Here is a 21,651-nt window from a genome sequence, read left to right on the forward strand (position 1 = left end):
TCCCGGATTGGGGGCGGAGTTTGCCTGGGGCGGCCGGGCCCGGTTATGGCCCGCCCTGTCTCTCTGAGTCATCCTTCCAGGACGTGGCCGCCGTTTTGCTCCTCATGCAGTGGCGGCACTTCTTGTGCGCTGCAGTGTCAGGTGAGTGCAACAGGTTCGGGGTTCCCCCATACCCAATTTCGCCCCAGCGGTGTTCTGCGGAAATCTCCCCCCCGGCTCCCGTTCCCCTTCGCGTTGGTTCCACCGCCGTTAAGGCGCTTTTCCAGCCTTCCCCTCGCTTTCCTCCAAGGGGTTTGGCCGGGCGGGGGCGATGGGACTGGTGGTCCTCCCGACACAGGTGGGGAGGCGGCCCTTCCATGGTGCACGGAATTACAAGCGCATCGAGTGGGAAGAATGGCCGTGGAGGGTACACTTGGGGTCATCCAGTCCAACCCTTGCTCCGTGGACGAGCCAAAATCGAAGCATCCCGTGGCTGCCCGGCTTCTGCTTGGACACAGTGACTGAGGTGGGCAGCTTTTTCTCCCTGGCGTTCGGGGAGAGCATCTTAGGATTGGAAGGAATCATAGCAGTGATCTAGTCCAACCCCAGGATCCACTAGAGCAGGAATGCCTAGCCACTGCAACGCCCAGTTTGTCCCTGTGGGGCTCACACTCCAACTCCCATGGTCCCCAGCCAGCAAGGGTGATGGGGCTAGGGTTGCAGAAAGCCAGGCGATGGCTTCTGGCTGGGAAGAAGGCATGCGGAAGGGGAGCTTCTGGGTGCACTGGGATGGAAACTCCCAGAATTCTTTGCATCACTACAATTCCCATCGTCCTTAGCCAGCAACGATGTTGCAGTCCCACACCCCAGAAGGCCCCAACAGGGAGCTAATGGAGACCTCACTTGCAAAGGGGGGAAGACTCCTTATAATGCTGCGAATAGCCAGGCCCCTTGCTCTTCCTCTCACCTGAATCACAGCCCTGCGAGGCGGGCCACCGAGCACGGCCAGAAGTGGCATCCAAAATCTGAACTGCTGATGAGCAACAGGGAAGAGCCCCCTGTTGCTTTTAAGAATGTCCATCTTTTTCTTTTTTTAAAAAAAAAGAAAACCCCAAATAGGAAGAAATTACAGATCCTGCAGCTGGCAGAGAAACATCGGGGCACGTGGACGTTTTATTTTGCTAAGTGTCCCCAACATTTTAGGGCAGTGAGAGGCAAGATGCTGACTTGCTCAGCTCCCCAAGAACCTTTGGAAACATTCCCGTATCAGCAGTTAGGTAGCAAATATAGGATCATCCACACTGGTGTTTTTCAACCTTGGCCTCTTGAAGAGGTGTGGACTTCAACTCCCAGAATTCCCCAGCCAGCCATGTTGAAGTCCACACCTCTTCAAGTGGCCAAGGTTGAGAAACACTGCTCTAGAGCATTTCTAATAGCTGATCAGAAAAGGGCCCATTTTCTCCTCTGCCAGTGTAACATGGGGTCACCTGTTTAAGGAAGGGCAGGTCAAGGTACAGACACCGCAGGGATCCCAGGAATGCTACTTTATTGTTCTAGGGGGTGTTAACAACATCTTGCAAGTGTTCCTGCCCCTTCTGAAGGACACCAAGGTCAAGGCAGGACTGTTCTGAGTCTCTTTGTCATGCTTTCTACTTTCCCAGGGTGAAGGAACCGCTTCCCCTCTCCCACCAACTTCTCAAGGCCGGGTATAATTTCCTCTGCCTCCCCAGTTAGCCAGTAGTTGGGCTAACTGGGGATGATGGAAGACATAGTCCTCCAACATGGCCCAGAGCAGCTGACTTCGACCCTCTGTAGGGCTGCTTTGTCAGGTGCTTCCACCCTGCAGCTGCCCCAAAGCCCATCGTGCCCTCCCCCACATCCCAGCCTCACTTCAGTTGCCACATGCTCCTTTGGCTCTTCTACCTCAAAGCCTTCCAGACTACAGCTCCCATCACCTCCAGCCAGCAGTTGTTGGGTCCTTTGCCTGAATCCAGCTCTTCTGATTTCTGGGGCTCCTGTCTTTGATTTACTGACTTTATTGCTTTTAAAACAACAGAAGAAAAAAAAAGGGAGCAAAACACAAAAATACATACGTTGTCAAAATACGTAACAAGTGCTTCAAAAAGAAATAAGTGAAAAGAATACAATAAAATACACACACACACGCTCTCTCTTGCATAAGGTTTATATTAGAAAATTATGTATAGAATTGTAACTGTTGATTTCTGGGGCTCCTGTAAAATGATCTTCTGGCCATTGTCCTGAATGCAGCCCTCTGTGCTCAATTTAGAAATAAAATCTCATCACCATCCAGAGTCACTCCTCTTCCGACACATGGCTGTGTTCTCAATTTTGAGCCACGCCGAGCTACCATATCAATTTAAAAAGTCACTACTAGATTTATACGGTAATTCTATTTAGGTATATTAGCATAAGTTAAGCGGTACAGATACATAAGGAAATCTGCAGCTATTTGGAAGCAGCGTATTGCAGGTTTGAATTCAGAGCGGGCGGTTGACTTATTTTATGGAGCTGTGGAAGTTCTTGGAATAAAATAAACCTTAGACGTAACCAACCTTCGGCAGTTTGGCAGTCAAGGTGAGGCCTTTAATTTGTGCTTTTGGGAATGAAAGAAGGCTGTTTTTGCGTTTCCCTGTTTGATGTGAGAACTAGCAGACTAGTTTCTCTTTGCAGCCTTTTCCCATCATTCTGGAATTCCTTGTCTGTTTCTTTGAATGGGATTGTAATCAGACCAGTGAGAAATATATGAGCTATTGCTGGGTACATACTTAGAATCAGAGTCAGCAACTGGACGCTCAATTTAAGCCTCTTTCTCTGCATGCCTCCCACTTTCCCATTCTCATAATGCCATTCCAGAGACAGGAGGGGAAAAAAAGCTTATGAAATGAAGTGCACTTTATGGCAACAGGAATTAGAAGCAAAATGGTTGTGGGATAATGGTTGGAATTAGTAGCCAAATCCTGATTTTGTATTAAAGGGTTTTGACACTATTAGAGGCTCCCACCATAGCAAAATACCAATTAGCAAACTCTCGTTCCTATGCACTAATCCTCATTACGTGTTTATTCTCCCAAGGGAAATATATATGCAAGTAATGTGAGAGTTTGTGGGCAGCTAAAATTTCTCAGGGCCACTGATGTCAATAACCAGGAATTCTCTAACTCCAAGTTAAAAAGTGCAAGATGAAGGGAAAGGCAGGGGGGAAAAAAAAGGGCTGGGTTGCCTTCACATCTTGAGAAGGTATCAAGAGGCTTCATCCTCGGATGCCTCCTATCTGGGAAGCTTCTGCTGAGTCCGAGCCAGAGAAGTAACAGGTAGTTTCTCCTTCGGCAGCAATCCCATTCTATTGAAATGGCCAGAAGGTGTGAAATTATCAACAACAAAATTAGGATACAATCTGAGTAATAATTCAGTTCCAAGAATCCAGGAAGGATGGAAGGAAACAGATGTTATTTTTTTTTTTTTTTTTGCAGTGTTGGTTCTGCAAATAATTGTGATAAATATTTAGGATTATGAAGATTTTGGGGGGGGGTCTAAAAACTTTTACTTTCAGGGAGATGAATGGAAGTTTAGAAGCTAAGGGCAGATGCCAGATTTAAGTACAAGGAAGCGTCTTATATATCCTTTCTGCAATTATTAAATCTATGTTAGAGCTGTTGAATTCCTACAGGATGCCACTGTATGAAAGCAACTGAAGCAGGAAATATCTAATTATTGCCGCCTTCACTGGGATACACATGTGCTGTGCTGTTCCCTGTTAGTTAATTGTATATAGCTTACACGCATGAACAGCCTCTGAAAGCCAGGGTGAACTCCCCAGTAATTTATTTAATTTACCTATTCCTTTAGTGAACTTCTGTTCCAGCAGATCATAATTGACTCCCAGAGGCTTTCAACAAAATAAAACTGATAAAACCACCCCAGTATAAACATATCAGAACAAGCAATCTACAATAATCAAAACACAGTGTATATTAACAAATGAATAAAGACAGTTTTGTTCCAGATGGTGCTTAGTCAGTCCCTAGAGGCCCTCCAGAAGAATTAGTTGTCCACTACTTTCTGAAAGGCTATTTTGAAGCGGGCCGATCTAGTTGTTCCAGAGTAGGGAAGTCCCAGAGTAGGGAAGTCGTGGTGGAAAAGCAACACTTTCCGTCCCCCACCCCTCATCTCTCAAAGATGGGTGGCAATGACTTGCAGGTATCATTCAGAGTCACCTTCAAGCAGAAGAGCAACTTCTGCCACATCTTTAAGTTGGAACATCTCCCTGTCCTGATCAAAACCTATATCAGAAAGAATCTCTACTCACAGTAGTACTATATGTAAGCAAAGGCTTAATTCCTGTTTACTCAACTGTGTACGTCACATCTCTTTTGAATTCAATCTAATTCTATCTCTCTCTCTCTCTCTCTTATCTATCTTATCTATCTAACATAGAATTACGTATTTCAACTAAATTCCTTCCTACCTACTTATCTACCTTCCTCCCTCTCTCTTTTCTTCCTCCCCCTCCCTCCCTCTCATCTTCCTCCCTTCCCTTCCCTTCATTATCCATCCTTCCTCCCTTCCTTTCTGGAGTTCAAGCAGGAATTCCTAGTGCTGCCTCCTTCCACTCCCCCCCTTCACAACAATCCTGTAAGGTAAACGTGGCTGAGAAATAGCAACTGGCCCATATCACCCCAGGGAGGTCCATGGCTGAGGGAGCACTAGGACTTGAGTCTGTCTGCTTCTACTCCAACACCACGTTGGGTTTAAGAATGAGTGCCTTTGCACGGCTTCTCCAAGGGGCAGAAGTCTAAGGCCTTAAGGTCTGGGACCTTCCCCATCTCTGTTTGGAGTCCTAACCGTTTAGTCTTCCACACCAACAGGCTATATTCTTTCCCTGTCCCTACGTATTTCTTCTCCCCCAGCTGAACACTTTTATTTTCTTTACCCTCGCTTTCCAACTTTCCACCTCTGATTATGATTATGATTATGATTATTTTTGCTCTTCCCCATTGGAACATTTCTGAATATTTTTTTTTTATGTTACTGCAACTCAGACCAAAGCTGAATATGGTAAGGGGACATTAATGGCGCTCTCTAGTAGGAACTGAACTAGGTTTCTAGCCTTAAAGCATGGTAATTCCACACCTTCATCCACCAGAGACATTTGGCATTACCCAGAATTGGATCTTGGAGGTTGCAATGACTCTTCTGGCTGGGGATGATGAGGATTGTAGTCCAAAAGGGAGGACACTGGGTTTTTGAAAGCTGGGCTAGCCTACGCAGGGTAGCTAGGATTGTGGTCTAGTCTAACGACATGTAAGTCAGTTTCAAAGGTTCAGCTGCATTTTTTTCTGTTCACTTCCTGGTTTGCAGTTTGGTTGGTACATATGCCATCCTGTAAGGGAGGGAGCAAATTTCTGTAGTCTGGTGATATTGGTGGCAAATTTGGGTGACTTATTATTACCCCCCCCCCTTTTCTGGTCTCCTGGATCTTAATTTAATGACTTCTACAACTCCTTTTTCTTTTTGTCGTAGAAGTGGGCTTAGGAGGAGACATGCTATAAATAGGAAATGAGATTAGCAGTGCCTAATTGGGAAAGTTTTCTCGAGGCTGCAGGCAGAATTGCTTCCTAATCATCTTTTCTTCTGATGCCAAATGCTCTTCTCCCTCTGAGCTCTCCTTGCGTGTCAGGACATGCATGGGTGAAATCTGGCCTCATCGGATGCTGCCGCGCTGAGACCCTTCTGGCGCACTCTCTGTATTGTGGATTTTATCCCTCCCGTCTGCAGTTATCTCTGGTGACGTCTGGTGCCCAACCGTGGCCCTTGGGTGGATGACGGCTGAATTTTAATTGGCCGCAGAGTGCAGTCAAAACTTGTGGACCTGTTAATTGGAGGAAAAAGACAGACTAAATGGTGCGTACAAGGTCTGGAGCAAAAAGCCAGTGAAACAGATAGGAGTTGAGAAGGATGGACAAGGTAAACCGTCTGCTTCAGTGTTTTTCAAACACGTATGGACTTCAACTCCCAGAATTCCCCAGCCAGCATGCCAATTCCCCAGCCAGTTGCCAAGTTTGAAAAACACCGATCTAGAGAGCAGTGGATCACCAGATCCAGTCCCTGAGATGGCTTCTGCCCAGAAAGGAGTTTTCATCCACAACCTGCAAACAGCTGGGCTTTCCTTCACATAATAATCTGAATAAATTGGCAAGTTACTTTGTGGGCTTGGAGTAAGAGTAGTTTTAAGAACCTGAGATGTCCTGAACCTGAATTGTAGCACTGCAGGTGCAAAATCGCTTTTTTTTTTTTTTTATGCTTCTGTACGATGAAAACCTCCAGCACAGGCTTTACATGAAACCCAGAGCCCTGGTGTTCTTGGCTGAACTTTGATGTAGCCAGTTGTGAGAACGCTGCCATTGTGGTTTATCCAATAAACCATGGTAAAATGATGGCCAAGCATGAGACATGAACCTAGCCTGTATGTAGAAAGCTTCAGTGTGTTAAAAAAAAACAAAAAAACACTCCTCCCCTACCCTTTCCAATTTGCCTATGGAAAAATGGGGATCTTTTGGAGATTCTAAGGAATGTGTGTCTTAAGGAGTAAAGTGCTTTTAAGGTTTAGGTAGACCTCTGCATAAGGCCCATTTTCCATCTCTGGTATTGGTGGGTATGTGGACAACTTTGCTGTATCTCAAATGGATGAGCTTCCTGTTGAGTGTATTCACAGGACTCTTGCACCCTTGATTTGCCAACCCTTCCCAGAGTTGGGATGGAAGACTTTTAAATATGAGCTCACCTATAGAAGAGAATGTATGCAGCTCAGGGTTGAACTGTGGAGTCCTTGGGGTTCCCTGAGCTTGGTTGTGGTCACCTGGGGACTCCATGAAGACAACCATGTCATCTTCTTGGCAACAAAGGAAGCACTTTCCTTCTGGAATCCTTTCTTTTTTTAAAATCCCCCAGCCTAGATTACAGCAGTGGGCTTCCTTGTGGTCTCTCCTCCAAGTACTAATCCGGTTTCCTCCCGATCAGCTTTTTGAGATCATCCAAGATTAGCTAGCTGTTGCTCTCCAGCTGGATACCTTAAATAAATGATGATTACGAGACTGCTCGGCATCTCTTAAAATGCCTTCTGTCCAAAGGCAGAGTTTACGTCTTCCAGAGGGCAGCTCACTCAGTCCTGAAGCCATAAAAAGCAGGAGGCGGCGTGCGGGGAAACCGCAAGAGATGATGAGGGATTGAGGGCTGTCCCAAGGTGAAGGACTGGTAATTAAGGCTTTAGGCACTCACAAAGAGCCTGCAATTCCGTCTGCGCTGGCTGCTCCTCCAGTGCAATCCAGATCGGCTCCTTCCTTGGAAAAATAAGAAAACAGGATTGCATTACTGAATTTTAGAAGGTCCTTGGAAAAGTAAAAGGTAGGTATGCAGAACCATAAGAGAGCTGATGTAGAACCAAAGGCTGCAGTTGGTCCTGATTGCACCAGATATTTTTTGCCCCCCAGCTTGGCTTAATCACAAGCTCTTTGTTTCTCTTTTTATTTACAAGAATCCACACCATTTCATTGCTGTTTGTTTCCGGAGGACCTTGCTGGTTTTATTGCGGGGTGGGTGGCAGAACATATGACATATGCATTACTGTACTAGTTGCATAATACTGTATTATGTCTTCCGGGCCCTGAGGCCAACGGTGGAAAACTCATAGAATATAAACATCAAGAATCCGGAGAGTTATTTAATACAACAAATCCAGGAAGCCAGAAATCAAAGGTGCTGTGGGTTTTGGCAGATCACTGGAAAAGGAATTGGAAATTTCAGAGCATTCTTTTTATGGGTTGCTGTTGTAGAAGATTTTGTTGGACAGGCGTCCAACGCCTCTGGATCAGGGCGTTCAGAAAGCTCAGTTTCCTAGGGGGAAAATAAAATAAGTTTTTGCCCAAACTGATCAGTTCTAAATGAACATGGCCATGTCTGGTAGGTTTTCCCCAAGGACGTGTAAGAACCCAAAAGTGGAAGATATTTTAGCAAAAATATGTTGGTGGTTCCTTTAATTTTCTGCTTCTTTACTGTTTGATTCTCTGAGAGTGACAAATCAGGGGCTTGGGGTGATATTGTAGATCTGGGAAGGGCAGACTTGGGTGCCCAAAGACCACACTTGGTTGCAGGGGGGCACCACAATTAGTTGGAAGGTTGGGGGTTTCTTTTCTATTTTTTTTTTATGGTGATATGCCTGCTTGGAGTTTCATTTTTGCACGTCCCCCATCTAAAAAGCAGAGGAATACTGTACTTTGTTAGATTCCAAGGGACCCTCATGAGCGGGCACACGTTGCTCTCTCCTGTTGCAGATGTTCCTGAAAACATTTCTCTCTGCAGAATCAAGGTGGGGTAATTTTGAGTTTCTTTTTCACAATTTCCTCTTTCCCTGGTGCTTCTCCTCCCTTAACAGCTCATCCATTCCTTCTCCAAGATCATCTCTGCGTTCCTTTACGTAGGACGATGCCATATTCTGAGAGTAGCCATAGGCAAGCTGGTGTCTGGACACAGCCAGGATGTTAACCATGATGGCTACTAATATCATCATGGTTAGAAAAATGGGAAGCAACGTAAAATGAAGCTCATAGCAATTTCCCAAAAAGCAAAAAATGTTTCACAGAAGTAGGAGGTTCTGACACAGATGTCAGGGTGAACGAAAGACTGTATGCCCAGGGCTTTGTAATCTAAGATCAAAGCGTGAATCAGGACATGATCTGTGTCTGTAAGCAGCTCATTCATATGTCCTAAGTAACAGCTGGTTTTCAATCCACTGAGTAATTGGGGCCTATAAATAAATTTTTCCAAAGGTGAAGACCGAGGCAGCGCCTGGATGATTTGAATGAGTCATGAACTTGAATCCTGAATCGTGACTTTTCTTATTTGAAACTTGTGTGTAATTTTATATATCTGTACAAGAAGCCGTGATACATGAATTTTTTGTTGCTTTCCGATTTCTTTTCCTCTTTTTTCTGTTCCGTTTTATTAAGTAAAAGCAAAAAAAAAAGTTTGAAAAAAGGTCCGAGGGTGAGTTAAGCGGACATCAGAAAGGATTTCCAATACCTTCTCCTCCTTTGACATGGTTCCTCTCTTATCAGAGGCTGTAGGTTGACTAACCCTAGATCAGTGTTTCTCAACCTTAGCCACTTTAAGATGTGTGGACTTCAACTCCCAGAATCCCCCAGCCAGCCATGCTGGCTGGGGGATTCTGGGAGTTGAAGTCCACACATCTTAAAGTGGCTAAGGTTGAGAAACACTGCCCTAGATCCAGAAAATCAGAGGGCATCATTCTAACTTTTTTCCCCCTAGGTTTCTGACAACCCAAGGCCTGATTTATAACCTCCCTCCCACTTTTCTGCCTTGTCTGTCTTTCTCCAGTTATGAAAGGACCGAGGCCAGTGGTGCTGAGTGGCCCTTCAGGCGCCGGGAAAAGCACTTTACTCAAGAAGCTCCTCAAGGATTATGGCAATGTCTTCGGCTTCAGCGTCTCCCGTGAGTGATCCTTGTCTGCTGTGATCTGCAAGACACCCAGAACCATTCTGGTTAAAATCCAAGCAGCTACGCTCCCACATGCTCAGCGTGGTTCACGTTCACTTCAGTGACTTCTTTGGGGGCTTGGTGAATTGTACAGACCCAACTCCTTTGGTTAGCTTCAGGGTCCGGCATTGGGAGAACCCCATATTAGGTGAATTCAGCAGTGAGGTTAAACGTGTTGTGAATTCAGCACGTGCCAAAAGATGTCTTCCTTAGAGGGTTTTATTTTTCTCCCTTGCTCTTGACACAATAGCATCCTTTTCTTCCTACATTGCTAACCTCCTTTCTCTTGGAAAATAATTGAAAAAAAACTTCTGTGAATCTGATGAGAGAGATGAAGATGAGTCCCTGTGTGTGCAGGGCTGTTTTTCAAGGAACTGTGTTTCACAGTCATTTTTTCCCCCAAATACCCTCACTTTTCAACCCCTAGGATCCAGGCCATTTCATTTTCTCATCTTCCTTTTCAAGGGACCGTGTGTCATAGTCATTTTTTTTCTCTCTCCTTCCTCTCAAATGCCCTCAATTTTCAACTTACAATCCAGCCTGTTTTATTTTCCCGTTGGTTTTCCATCTTCCTGCACACAAACAGTCTTCCTCCCTGGTATTCTGTTTAAACAAGATGGGCAGACAGCCGGAACATAGCTGGTCTTCTGACCTGGGCATATTGGTTTTTAAATCAGGGCGTAACTTAAACAGAGAACAAGTGATTAGGCCAGTGCAGGGCTAGAGAGAAAGAAGAAACACATTTTTACAGTTGCTTCACAACATTTGTAAGTGTTATAGTGCATTTCTCTTCAATTTTTTTTTCTTGCTTTCAGATACAACAAGACAACCAAGGCCTGGAGAAGTAAATGGAAAAGGTACAGAACAAAATTTTATCATCACTTCCAGAAAAAAAAAAAAGAGCGAGTTTCAGTCACTTTCCTCAATCTGAAATCCAGCAGCAGACCCAGATAACATGGGCCAAGCAGTTGCTTCTTTCTTTGTTAGAAATAAATCCTGGCTTTTGTTCAGAAGTTCAAGGTGATATGCACGTCTCTGCTGCCTCCTACTTTTCTTCACAACAACCTTGTGAGGTAGGCTGTGTACGAGAGGGAGGCCTTCTGGCCGCGGTCTTCCTCCCAATTCTGAGGATTTTTTTGTTTTTTATAACTTTTATTAGAATTTTTCATATAAGCAAAAAATAAACATGAAATAATATGAAGTAAGAAAAAAAGGAAAAGATAAAAGAAGTGTGAAAAGTTATAAAGATAGAAAAAAAGAAAGGATATATAAAGAAATGACATCCGATCTCCTTTACAGCAATTACTAACAAACTTATTGTCTCTCAGCTCTCCTTAACGTTGCATGATTCCCATCTTCAACCCTTTTTAATCAGCAAATCCATAAATCAACAATTCAGTTTTTTCCATTTTCAGCAAAAAATCCATCAGAGGTTTCCAGTCTTTTGTAAAAGTAACCAATTTGGACGATTCTTTTGGATTAAGAGCATAATAGAACGGTATGTGGGAAAGGCCTTGAGAGACGGGGCCAAGAGACGTTGCCAAGGAAACCGTCAGATAAGAGACAGCCTAGCCCACAGCTGGACAGTGGGTGAGGCAAGAGGCTCAAAAGAGACCCTTCCTAATTTCTCAGGGTGTAAAGGAGACAGGGAGAGGATGGTATTTTTAGACTTGCAGGATTGATACAGTGGAACCTTGGGTCACGAATGCTTCTGTTCACGAACTATTCGGGTGACGACCAGCTCCGGTCGCAAAATTTTGCTTCGGTTTGCGAACTCCGCCTCGGGTTACAAACAGGATCCGCGGCCATTTTCCACCCCTGACATGTGGTCCGTGGCCATTTTCCGCCCCTGACACGTGGTTGTAGGGAGGGGGATTCTCCCTCCAAGCAATAGCCGCCTCCCTGTCCTCCACACCAGAACAGATTAATGTTAATTACATTGAACCTTATGGGAAAATTTGCTTCGGGTCGCGACCAACTTGGGTTGCGACCAGAGTCACGGAACGGATTAAGTTCGTGAACCGAGGTTCCACTGTATCAGCCTCATGGCGTAAACCAGATAGGAAACGCAACCAGATGAGCTAATTCTACTTTATCGTAAAGCTACGTTGACAGAATCTTGCAGATCTGAAAGTACAATTCTCTCCTTGTCTCCTTTACAGCCTGAGAAACTAGGGAGGGTCCCTTCTGAGCCTCCTGCCCCACCCACTATCCAGCTGAGGGCTGTGCTGCCTCTTATCTGACCACTCCTTAGGCCGCATCTCTTTGCCCAGTCTCCCAAGGTCTTTCCCACATACCATTACACATAAGCAGACCATGGCCATCTTCATTCTGCACTCTTCCCCTCCCTGTTTCCTTGAGCTTTTCTTGGAAGTGAGAGACCTCACAACGGGATGCCTATCCTGCATTTAAGCAGGGGCCTCTCTTGCCAAAGAACATAGTGGTATCTCTCTCCTAACAAACGTGCACGTACTAGCATACAGCTATGGAAAACCTGGTTTGTTTCTCTCCCTAGATTACCATTTTGTGACCAGAGAAGAGATGCAGAAGGAAGTCGATGCTGGGGGGTTTGTGGAGCACGCAGAGTTTTCTGGCAACATGTATGGAACAAGGTAGGCTCTTTAAATAAGTTCAGAAGATGCATTGCTTTTTTAACTCCTAGGTCTGTCTTTGTAAACATAAGTACTAGGTACTTGAAGCTGAAGCAGGTTAAAAGCCTAGATCTGGGAACACTGAGCAAGAACTCTTTGATGTACAGAAAAAGAAAGTTGCTTCTACACACCTTAGGACAGTGTTGTCCAAACTTGGCCACTTTAAGATGAGTGGACTTCAACTCCCAGAATTCCCCAGCCAGCATGGCTGGCTGGGGAATTCTGGGAGTTGAAGTCCACTCATCTTAAAGTGGTCAAGTTTGGACAACACTGCCTTAGGAATACTGTAGTGCTGGATTTGGACAAGCGTTCCCCACTTCTCCCAATATAAGTTACTGTTATGGTTTTTCAAGGGATAAGTCTGGCCCAAAAGATGAAGTGAGCCTCCTTCTTGTTGGTCCAAGTGATTATTCATAATCTGTTCATGCTGTTGGCTGTGGAGTATGTTCAGTTCTGAATATTTCTTCATCAGATCAGAAGTGCCAAACATTTCAGGTTTAGCAGACAAAATCAGCCGTAAGCAAGAATCAGGGTCTGGCCCTTCCAAACTCTGTGATGGTGTCCTCAAGAGCTTGTCATCTGATGATGAAAGGGTTCAAAAGACATGCTTAGGGCCATCCTCTGAAATGCAATGGAGTGGAGTGCACAAGAGAGGTTGTACATTGAAATCTCAATCTATCAGATCGGTTGGGTCACCAGTCTGTTGTTTCCAAAGATCTGTTAAATATGAAAGTGTGTTATTTGTGTCAATTTACATCATTGGCATAATGACTCAAATGATATCCTTTGCATAGGCCAATGCCATAAATCACTTCTTGGGCTTTTGGCTAAGATCAAGTATCAGATCATGTAAATCCAACTGCCTCATTCTGATTTCTTTGGATGTAACGGACTCCTCCGTTATTTCAGGAGGATGTCCAGATGGATGCTTGTTCCCTTGAATCTGAAATTGCTTAAATGTTGTCTCTTAAATTAAGGTTTTACTGTATTCATATTCCCTTTCTGGGAATAGCAATAGCCTTTACGAAGCCCGTGAAGAATTACAATCATTCTGTTTGGCCCCCAAGAGAATTACTATTCAATCTGAGAGACATCATGTTACGAAAGCTGTCTTGAAATAATCAATAAGGGCATTTTTGCAATTAGGTAAACTTTCCCTGTTCTCCCCACTGCAGCATTGTCATAAACGTTATTTATCACCTATACCTGCTAGATACCTAAATAGAAATTCAAAATGTTTGCACTCATTTTTTCAGAGCCATTTTAAAAGCCTAATTTTTTTTTTAAAGAACTGTAACCACCCATCTTTCCTCCTCCTGCTCAGCAAAGCCGCCATCCAGGCTGTCCAAGCACAGAACCAGATCTGCATCCTCGACATTGACATGCAGGGGGTGAAGAACATCAAGAAGACTGACCTGAATCCTATCTACATCTCGGTTCAAGTCCCATCCATAGAAATCTTGGTGAGAGGTGCATGGGATTGGGTTACAATTTTCTGCAGTGGTGGTTTTAAGTTACTGGGGTGTTGGTTTTTGCAAAGGTTTACAGCAGAATTAGTGACTGTAGCGACTCTGCAATTCAAAATCCACAGTTGGAGATCAGAATAAGAGTAGTCCTACTGGATGAGGCCTCAACCCTTCATAATCCAGCATTTTGTCTCCTATGGTGGCCACCCAGATCCTTTTGAGATGCTTGCAAGCAGAAGATGGAGACTGTCCTTTCCTATGTTGTTCTTCTCCAACTCAGAGGTAGTATGGAGTCTTCAAGACTCCTCAATAGCCCTGTACCCCATGTATATATCCACTCCCCCTTTAAACCAAGCCAATCTGGTGGCCATCACCACGTCTCATGGGAAGGAATTCCACTGAATGTGCGCCGTACAGAGAAGTATTTTCTTTCCTCTGTTCTACATCTGGTTAGGGTTGAAATTCAACAGCATCTGGAGGAGCTCATTGGGTGCCAAAAGACAAGTATAGATAAAGCATTTCCTGAATTTTTGATCAATTTCCTGTCAAACCAATGGATGGTGAAGGCAAGACTTCAATGTTCCGGTCATAAAGTCTGCATCTATTTTAGAAGTCAGGGAGGTAGCTGGGAATCAACAGAATCAAGCTGTGTGAAGTGCCACGGACATTTCAGGTTACACCGATAGCTGCAGAGACCCTAAAAGATCCACAAGAATTCACTGGGGATGAAAAAGATGAGCTTCTGTTATAAATGTTTTGGAAGCTCTGATCACCTGTGGTTGCAACAACCAACTGGAGCCTTTTAAGCTAAAATGCTTCATTATGATCCACCTGTCTCTTTTTCTGTTCCTCCCATCCTGAAGATGCAGGGAATATGACAAAGAGAAACTGTTCCTCCTAGTGTCTAGGTCAGTGTTTCTCAACCTTGACAACTTTAAGATGTGTGGATTCAACTCCCAGAATTCCCCAGCCACCTCACTGGCTGGGGAATTCTGGGAGTTGAAGTCCACGCATCTTAAAGTTGCTAAGGTCAAGAAACATTGGTCTAGATAAAATAGCTTCTGCATCATTGCTAACCAGAAAAACAATCAATGCAGTCAACCAGCTTTCTCCAATCTGCCTCCTCCACCTGTAAGTGGACCTGCTGCTCCCAGAATTCCCAGGCTGGCTGGGAATTCTAGGGATTGCCATTCCAGCACTTTGAAAGAAAGCTGCAGTAGAAAAGCCAGTTGTGGGGCTGGTTAGGTGTGATGACCATGGCCTGTTTTTAAGAGAGAGAAATTTTTAAAAAATTCACTGCAGTTCCAGTTTTGTTTTTCTTCTCTCCTCCATCCCAAGTATGAATTATCCCTGGAGAACAACTGGCGAAGTTTGCAGCTTCGTTTTAGGTTGCATTCAAGTAACCAGCATCCTTTTGTGCTGCACTGGATACAGGTCGTCCTCGTTTAGCAATGAGACAATTGGGACTGGCAACTCGGTCATTAAGCGAAGCAGTCACTAAGGGAAACTGCTTTCAGCTTCCTTTCACTTTCCTTTGCTTTACAGACCTGTGAAGGTTGTAAATGCGAGGACTGGTTGCAAAGTTACTTTTTCATCACCGTTGTAACTGCGAACAGTCACTAAATGTGATGGAATGGAATTATGAAGGCCAGACTCAGGGAGGAAAACATGTTCTTTCACCTCCTGAGGAGCGAGGGAGAGATAAGAGGATGAGGCTGGCAGCTCCCTGAAGAATTCATAGTGTTGTGACTGGCGTTACTTGGGAGCTGGGGTTTCAATCTGGGAAGATTCTTGCTAGAGGTTGTAGCTAATAAACATTGCTGGACTGAATTTACATGGTCTCTTGGAGTTCCTTGGGCTAGGCCTGACATCAGTCTTCCCAGACTGAAACCCCAGCTCCCAAGTAATGCCAGTCATAACACTATGAATTCCTCAGGGAGGTGCCAGCCTCATCCTCTTATCTCTCCCTCGCTCCTCAGGAGATGAAAGAACATGTTTTCCTCCCTGACTCTGGCCTTCATAATTCCATTCCATCACACTAAATGAGGCAGTCGCTAAATGAGAACTACTTGTAGTGTCCTATCTCATATTTAATAAGCAATGTTGCAATCCAGTTCTTCTTCATCCCAAGCACCTTTCTCCTGCCTAGCACCTCTGCCAGGATGGCCAACCTGGCCTACAACTCCCCTCCCACCCCAACACCACGGCCAGGGGCAAAGGCTTAAAATGGCCAGAGGGCACCAAGTTGCTGACCCCTGGCCTGGAGCGCTTCACTGCTACATCCAGGTATAACAGGGAGGCCCTCCCCAGAGGTGTGAAATGCCCATCTTTCCTTTTTGTTTTGCCAAAGGAGAAGCGGTTACGGGAGAGGGAGACCGAGACGGAGGAAAGCTTACAGAAGCGGCTGCAAGCGGCGTGCGTTGACATTGAACTCAGTGAGTTAACCTCCGGACTGCTGGGTGCTTCTCTTCTGTTCCCCAGGTGGAAGAAAAGGTGTTTTGGCCCAAGCTTCAGCAGGGCTGATCTGCTGCAATGAAAGGACAGCAGAGGGAGGGAGGGAGGAGAGGGCCGATTCAGGATGAGGGGTTGCCCAGTTCAGCCCCTGCCCCCTCCCTTAATTATCTTTTCACCCAGTTCTTTTCCCAGTTCCCTTTGTCCTCTGCTCAAAGCACCAGTACATTTTTACCTGCAAACAAACTTACTTACTTGGAAGGACAGAGAATATATTCCAGGGAGTTAATATCTTCCAGTCCTGTCACAAACAGTTTGCAGTTGCCTTATGAAGTCACAGCAATTCCTCCCTCTCGAGAAAAACAACCTTGGCAGAGTCGTTCCTGGCCAGATGGAAGTAGTGTTGGATTAGGACTAAGGAGCCCCAGGTTCAAAGTTGTCCAATCTTGGAAGCTCAGTGCTGGCTTTGCGCTAGTCTTTTTCCAGTTCAGCCAACTCTCAGGGCTGTGGTCGTAGGGGAAAAAATTTGATTCTGGAGGAAAGACAGGATATAAATCATAACAATTAAAGAAATCCTTTGTACCATCCAATGTATACCATTGGAGATGGTTGTGAAGATCTGTAATGTCTCAGCCGCTTTTATTGTTGCAAGAAGGAAAGGTGTGAATCTGGGTTGAATGTGTGTCTAAACCTTCTGATCCCTGGTTTGTCCCCAGGTAAGGAGGTGGGCCTTTTTGACTTGATCATCATCAACGATGACTTGGAGGAAGCTTATACGAAATTGAAGGACATTCTTGCAGAGGTGAGTGGCGTTCCTCGGAAGCACCATCCTCAAGTTAAATTTGCAGAGCCACTCCTTGGGTCATGGGTCCACGTGTGAAACCCCCTCCCTTTTTCTGAAGCTTCAGGGAAAATGGGTGCTGAGATTACAACAGCGCCTGTTTGGGAAGGAAAGACCTGTCTGGCACCGGGCTGGGTTTTAGTGTCATACTTTCTACTGCATCGTATTTAGAATCTGGACCCTTCTGTGATTTGGAAAGGCTAAACCCCTCCTTTCTCTTTCTCGTAGGAGATCCAGAAAGTGCAGGGGTCCAAGAAAACATGAATTTCCTGGGCGTGGAGGCTCAAGCTTTGCAGGCATTCCTCAGTGTGTTTTACCACTTATTGTTCTGTGTTTGAGAGAAACGCAATCAACCCCCCCCCCCACACACACATGTATAAATACACACACATTCCTTTTTAGCTTGATTCTCCAGTGAAATCCTTCTAGGATGCTTTCTATTAAAGGAAAAAAGATCAGACCCAGTTATTGTGCCTAATCCTTTGTGCATTTACACATCTGGTGGAGAGGAAATAACATCCCCAGTTGAAAGGGTTAAGGAGGCTGTCTTTCCCTTCGCTTTCTGTAAAGTTTTCCACCTTGCTGAAACAGAAATGTTTTGGTTCCCGTGGGCCATACCGTACGATGGTGTCTTTTGGAAGCGGGCCAGCCTCAAAATAAGCCTGTTTTGGGGTCAGGAGACTGCTGTAACCCTCACAACAGCCCGTGAGAGATCATCTGGTCCACCCCTGGCCATCGCTCCTTTCTCCCAGCTTGCTCCTCCTCAACTGCTGCTCCTCATCCCTTAGCTTCATCCTGGATTGCAGGTCCAGAATAATGGCAGCCTTGTCTCTTCCACGGACAAGGAAAAGGACTGAACCCGAGTCTTTGCTACTGATCTCGAGCTGGAAGAAAGAAGAAATGGCTTGTTTCATTGTTCACTGATAGGCTGGGGGCTGAAATTAGGCCCCCCTGTTCTGAGATGGAGCCCCAAATGAGCAGATAGGAATTCCACCAAGTACATCAAGTCTGTGAGTAGAATAACTGCCTCTGGAATACGGCTTCCGATTTGGGCCCTGACTTTAGGAAAGTCACAGACCAACAGGAGCACGTCCAGAGGAGAACAGCCAACCAAGTTACGTGCGATGCTAGTTCTGCTGTGGACTGGGGAGGAGACTCTGTAAAAGGGCAACCTGGATTACATTTTTCCTCCCAGCTCTCGTTTTCAAATGAAATTCTGAAACTTTCCTAGAACGTGGTTTTGTTCCTCTCACTTTACCCATGGCTAACTTAGCGGTGGTTTACTAATCTCAATTTTCATAGAATCCTAGGATCGGGTGGGACCCTTAAGGCCATCAAGTCCACCCCCTGCTCGCTGGAGGAACCCAAATGAAAGCAGAATTTATTTATTTATTTATTGAGCGTATACGCCGTCTTTCGGCTTGTCTCAACCGTCAAGGCTGCTTACATGAATTTTAAAAAAAATACAAAACAGGTCAAGTCGATGCAATTAAAATCATAGTTCAGGCACCTCTGAGAGACGCTGTCCATCCCCTGCTTGAACAAGGAAAACCCATCACTTCTCTGGCTCCCTAGTTTCTTGGCTGAACTACTCTTACTGCGAGTTAGTTTTTTCGAACATTCATTTGGAATTTGCCTTCCTGTAAATTAAATCCATTCTCCTGCACTCTGCAGTGTGGAATGAAAGAGAAGAGGTCCAGATTTTTTTCCTATGGGATTTGCTTTCAGATACGGGGGTGAGTCCTGTCTCCCGTCAGTCTTTCCTTAAAGATAAGCATACCCAGATCTTTCAGTTTCTCTCGACAGGACTTTGCTTCTGATCTGCTCCTCTCTTCTCCAAACCTGCTCCAATTTCACGTTCTTCACGTTGCCCAGAAATATTTGAGGTGAGGTCTGAGCAGAACATAGAAGTGCAATGATGAACTTCCCCTGATCTTGTAGAAGGAGACCCATGTCGGTCTGCAGCAGCCAAAAATCAGGCGTCTGGTAGCACTTTTCAGACCACTGCATTTTAGTAAAAGGCATAAGCGTTTGCAAGCGTTTTTGGGCTAACACATTTTATTCAAAAGCATACATTTTGGTGAGCCACAGCCCATTTCATCAGAGCATCTGTTTTGCCCCTCAGTGCATCCGAAGAAATGGGCTGCGGCTCACCAAAACTTCTGCCTTTAAATAAAATTAGTTAGAAAAGATGCCACCAGGCTCCCCGATTTTTTGCTTCCCCTGATCCGTAAACCATATTTTCATTCATGCCTCCACCCCACAAAGTTGTATTTGCCTCTTTGCACCCTTGCCCCACCACTGCTGGGTCTGAAATCAACTGTTACTCCAAGAGTGGTGGTTTGCTGGACTCCCCAACGTGCCAAACGTCAAACGAACTATTCAGTCTGGCTTTACGCATCCTGGGAGTCTAAAACACGGTTCGCTCATTTGTGGTTCAGCACGTTGTCTGAACCAGGGCACTACCGCCTGCAATTTTCCAGACACCGCTTTACAATCCTAGAGCTCCCCAAGCTTGCAACGTTTGTATTTTCAGGCAGTCCGTTCTCATCAAAGTGAATTCTGCACCGGTGCATGCAATCACACGCATGCTCCCGTAAGGAATATTTCCATTGCCGTTAAGAGATGCCTCCTTCTGCCTGACAACAGGCAAATGTTCTGTGTTTGGGCTTCTCTCCGGAGATGCAAAGTTGAACCCCCCCCCCCCGATAACACGTGCTCTCCGTCGACTTTGAAATGCTGCATTGGAATTTAGATCTGGAGCAGTTTGTCTTCTGTGACCCTTCAGATTAGGCTAGAGAGGACTAATAAAAATAATATTGTGATTTATCCAAGGAATGTCCTTATTCTAGATCAGTGTTTCTCAACCTTAACAACATTAAGACATGTGGACTTCAATTGGCTGGGGAATTCTGGGAGCTGAAGTCCCCACATCTTCAAGTTCCCAAGCTTGAGAAACACTGGTTTAGACTTGCTTCCTCGTGGAATATTTTCTATCCCCCCGCAAACTAGCTTCTCCCCCCAAACCTCCTTTCCTGCTTACTTTCTGAATCCAGAAAAGAGCTACCCGGGGCGCTCCCTGCTCAAACGAATCCAATACAACCTTGGGGCCGTGATTAAAAGTCCTTTCTGTTTTACGTGCCCCACCAAGCCTCCGGACTGGAAATCCCCATTTCTGATTTATCTTTGGTGGTAGAATATAACACAGTCCAATGTTCACACAAGCAAGACTGGCTTCATCCTACAGAAAGCGCCAGGCCTGGCTCACAACTGTTTCTTGCTTCCCGTCCCATGCAAGTTTATTGAATTTAGCATCTTCCATTGAGGTCAGGCCCCTTCTCAGTCAACATGCTGAGTTGCCTGTAGCCTGCTGCTACAGCTATCTCCCAAAATGACCGGATCGCTAGTTCGGAATAGGCCTACCTCACAAGGCTGTTGTAAAGCAGCGGCCCTGGCATTCAGCTACGAGCACCTTGGGAGAAAGGAGGAGGGCGAGTGTGATCTACAAAAGCTGAGCAAAACCTGCGATATCTTGTGCTTTTACTTTGCTGTGAACTAGGAACCTCTCCTTTTTCACTTGATCGCCTCTCACCCTTGTCTTCTCCTGCTGCAAGGAATAGATTTCACCAGATCTCTGTTCTCTTGGCCCTGGGGGGTTGGAATTAGGGAGCGATTGCTTGTACCCTTGGGCCCCTATCTGCAAATGCTCGTGTTCCATAATTGCAGTCACACGCAAATCAAAATATTACACAAATGCCCTGGAGAGCTGAGCCTTTGGAGACCAGAGAAATTTATTTTTTTCGGGTGGTCTGCAACCTGAATTGTCCTCCAGATGTGTGGACTTCATCTCCCAGAATTCCCCAGTCAGGTTGGTCATTCTGGGAATTGTTCCAGTGGGAAAGACTATCCTATTAGTTGAGGGAATATAACAGAACTTTCCTGTTTAGGGGCAGTCTACCAGGGAAAAGATCTCCTTGATGCTTTTGAGTGTGTGCAAAGAGTTCCACTGTAAGTTGCAGTCTTTTGGGGCTGATGAAAGAGTTTCATCCCTTGCAACTGGCCTGATTGTATCTTGATTTTGATTTGTGGAAAAAAATCTAACGGCTTAGCTAAGACAAAGCAAAACGTCTCCAGTTGCACTGGTGTCATACTGCCAACTCCTAATTCCTAGGTTTTTTTCCTCCAAAAGGCAACTGCCCACCCATTTATAAACTGCCCACCCATTTGACCTTTCCTAAATATACGTGCACGTGTTTATCTCCCTGTTCTTGTCTGCCCGGAATTCTGCTGCAATTTTTTAAAAACGTTGTTCCCTAACCTAACTGCAATCTTCTGAACCTCACCATCCACCCCTAGCGGGGAATTCTTCCCCCGAAGGGTTCGTTTTGCAGAAATGCATCTTCCAAGATCGTCGCGCATTTTCTTGTTTTCAGAGAGGAAAGGGGGGAAGAGGGGCCGGCCGGTGGAAATGTCGAGAAGCGGCTCTAAGCAGCGGAGGCTTTATAAGGGCAAAACTTTGCAGACTTGGAGGGCGAGGGAGGGGGAAGGGGAGGCCGGCCAGAAAGAAGCGAAAAAGCTTCAGGGCTGAAACTGCACCCGACCCCCGACCCCGGTGCTGGGACTCGCGCTTTGCGAAACGGCCCGGGTTTGGGCACCGCGTGCCGCGCTCGCAGGCACCAGCTCGGCTTCC

The 21,651-nt window shown here is 45.5% G+C and overlaps 1 protein-coding gene across 1 annotated transcript; it reads left to right on the plus strand.

The window, feature by feature from the left end:
• The first annotated feature begins 7 nt into the window (after positions 1-7).
• GUK1 (guanylate kinase 1) lies at positions 8-17,421 on the plus strand. The gene is made up of 8 exons (XM_007438877.4): positions 8-141; positions 9,394-9,507; positions 10,368-10,409; positions 12,068-12,164; positions 13,528-13,666; positions 16,020-16,104; positions 16,837-16,922; positions 17,190-17,421. Exons 1-8 carry the CDS (start codon positions 105-107, stop codon positions 17,223-17,225), a joined length of 636 nt encoding a protein of 211 aa, XP_007438939.1. The 5' UTR covers positions 8-104; the 3' UTR covers positions 17,226-17,421.
• Positions 17,422-21,651: the final 4,230 nt, after the last annotated feature.

This window comes from Python bivittatus, unplaced genomic scaffold, assembly GCF_059951505.1.
Source record: "Python bivittatus isolate LINGU-HERP-01145 unplaced genomic scaffold, Pbiv_v1 ctg000610_np1212, whole genome shotgun sequence".
In the NCBI taxonomy this organism is placed as follows: domain Eukaryota; kingdom Metazoa; phylum Chordata; class Lepidosauria; order Squamata; family Pythonidae; genus Python; species Python bivittatus.

Bases quoted from the DNA above. Each gene is read 5' to 3' on its own strand.
- GUK1 (XM_007438877.4), top strand. From the start codon at position 105: ATGCAGTGGCGGCACTTCTTGTGCGCTGCAGTGTCAG. The intron at 142-9,393 runs GTGAGTGCAACA...GTCTTTCTCCAG, and splicing joins CTTGTGCGCTGCAGTGTCAG to TTATGAAAGGACCGAGGCCA. The intron at 9,508-10,367 runs GTGAGTGATCCT...TCTTGCTTTCAG, and splicing joins CTTCGGCTTCAGCGTCTCCC to ATACAACAAGACAACCAAGG.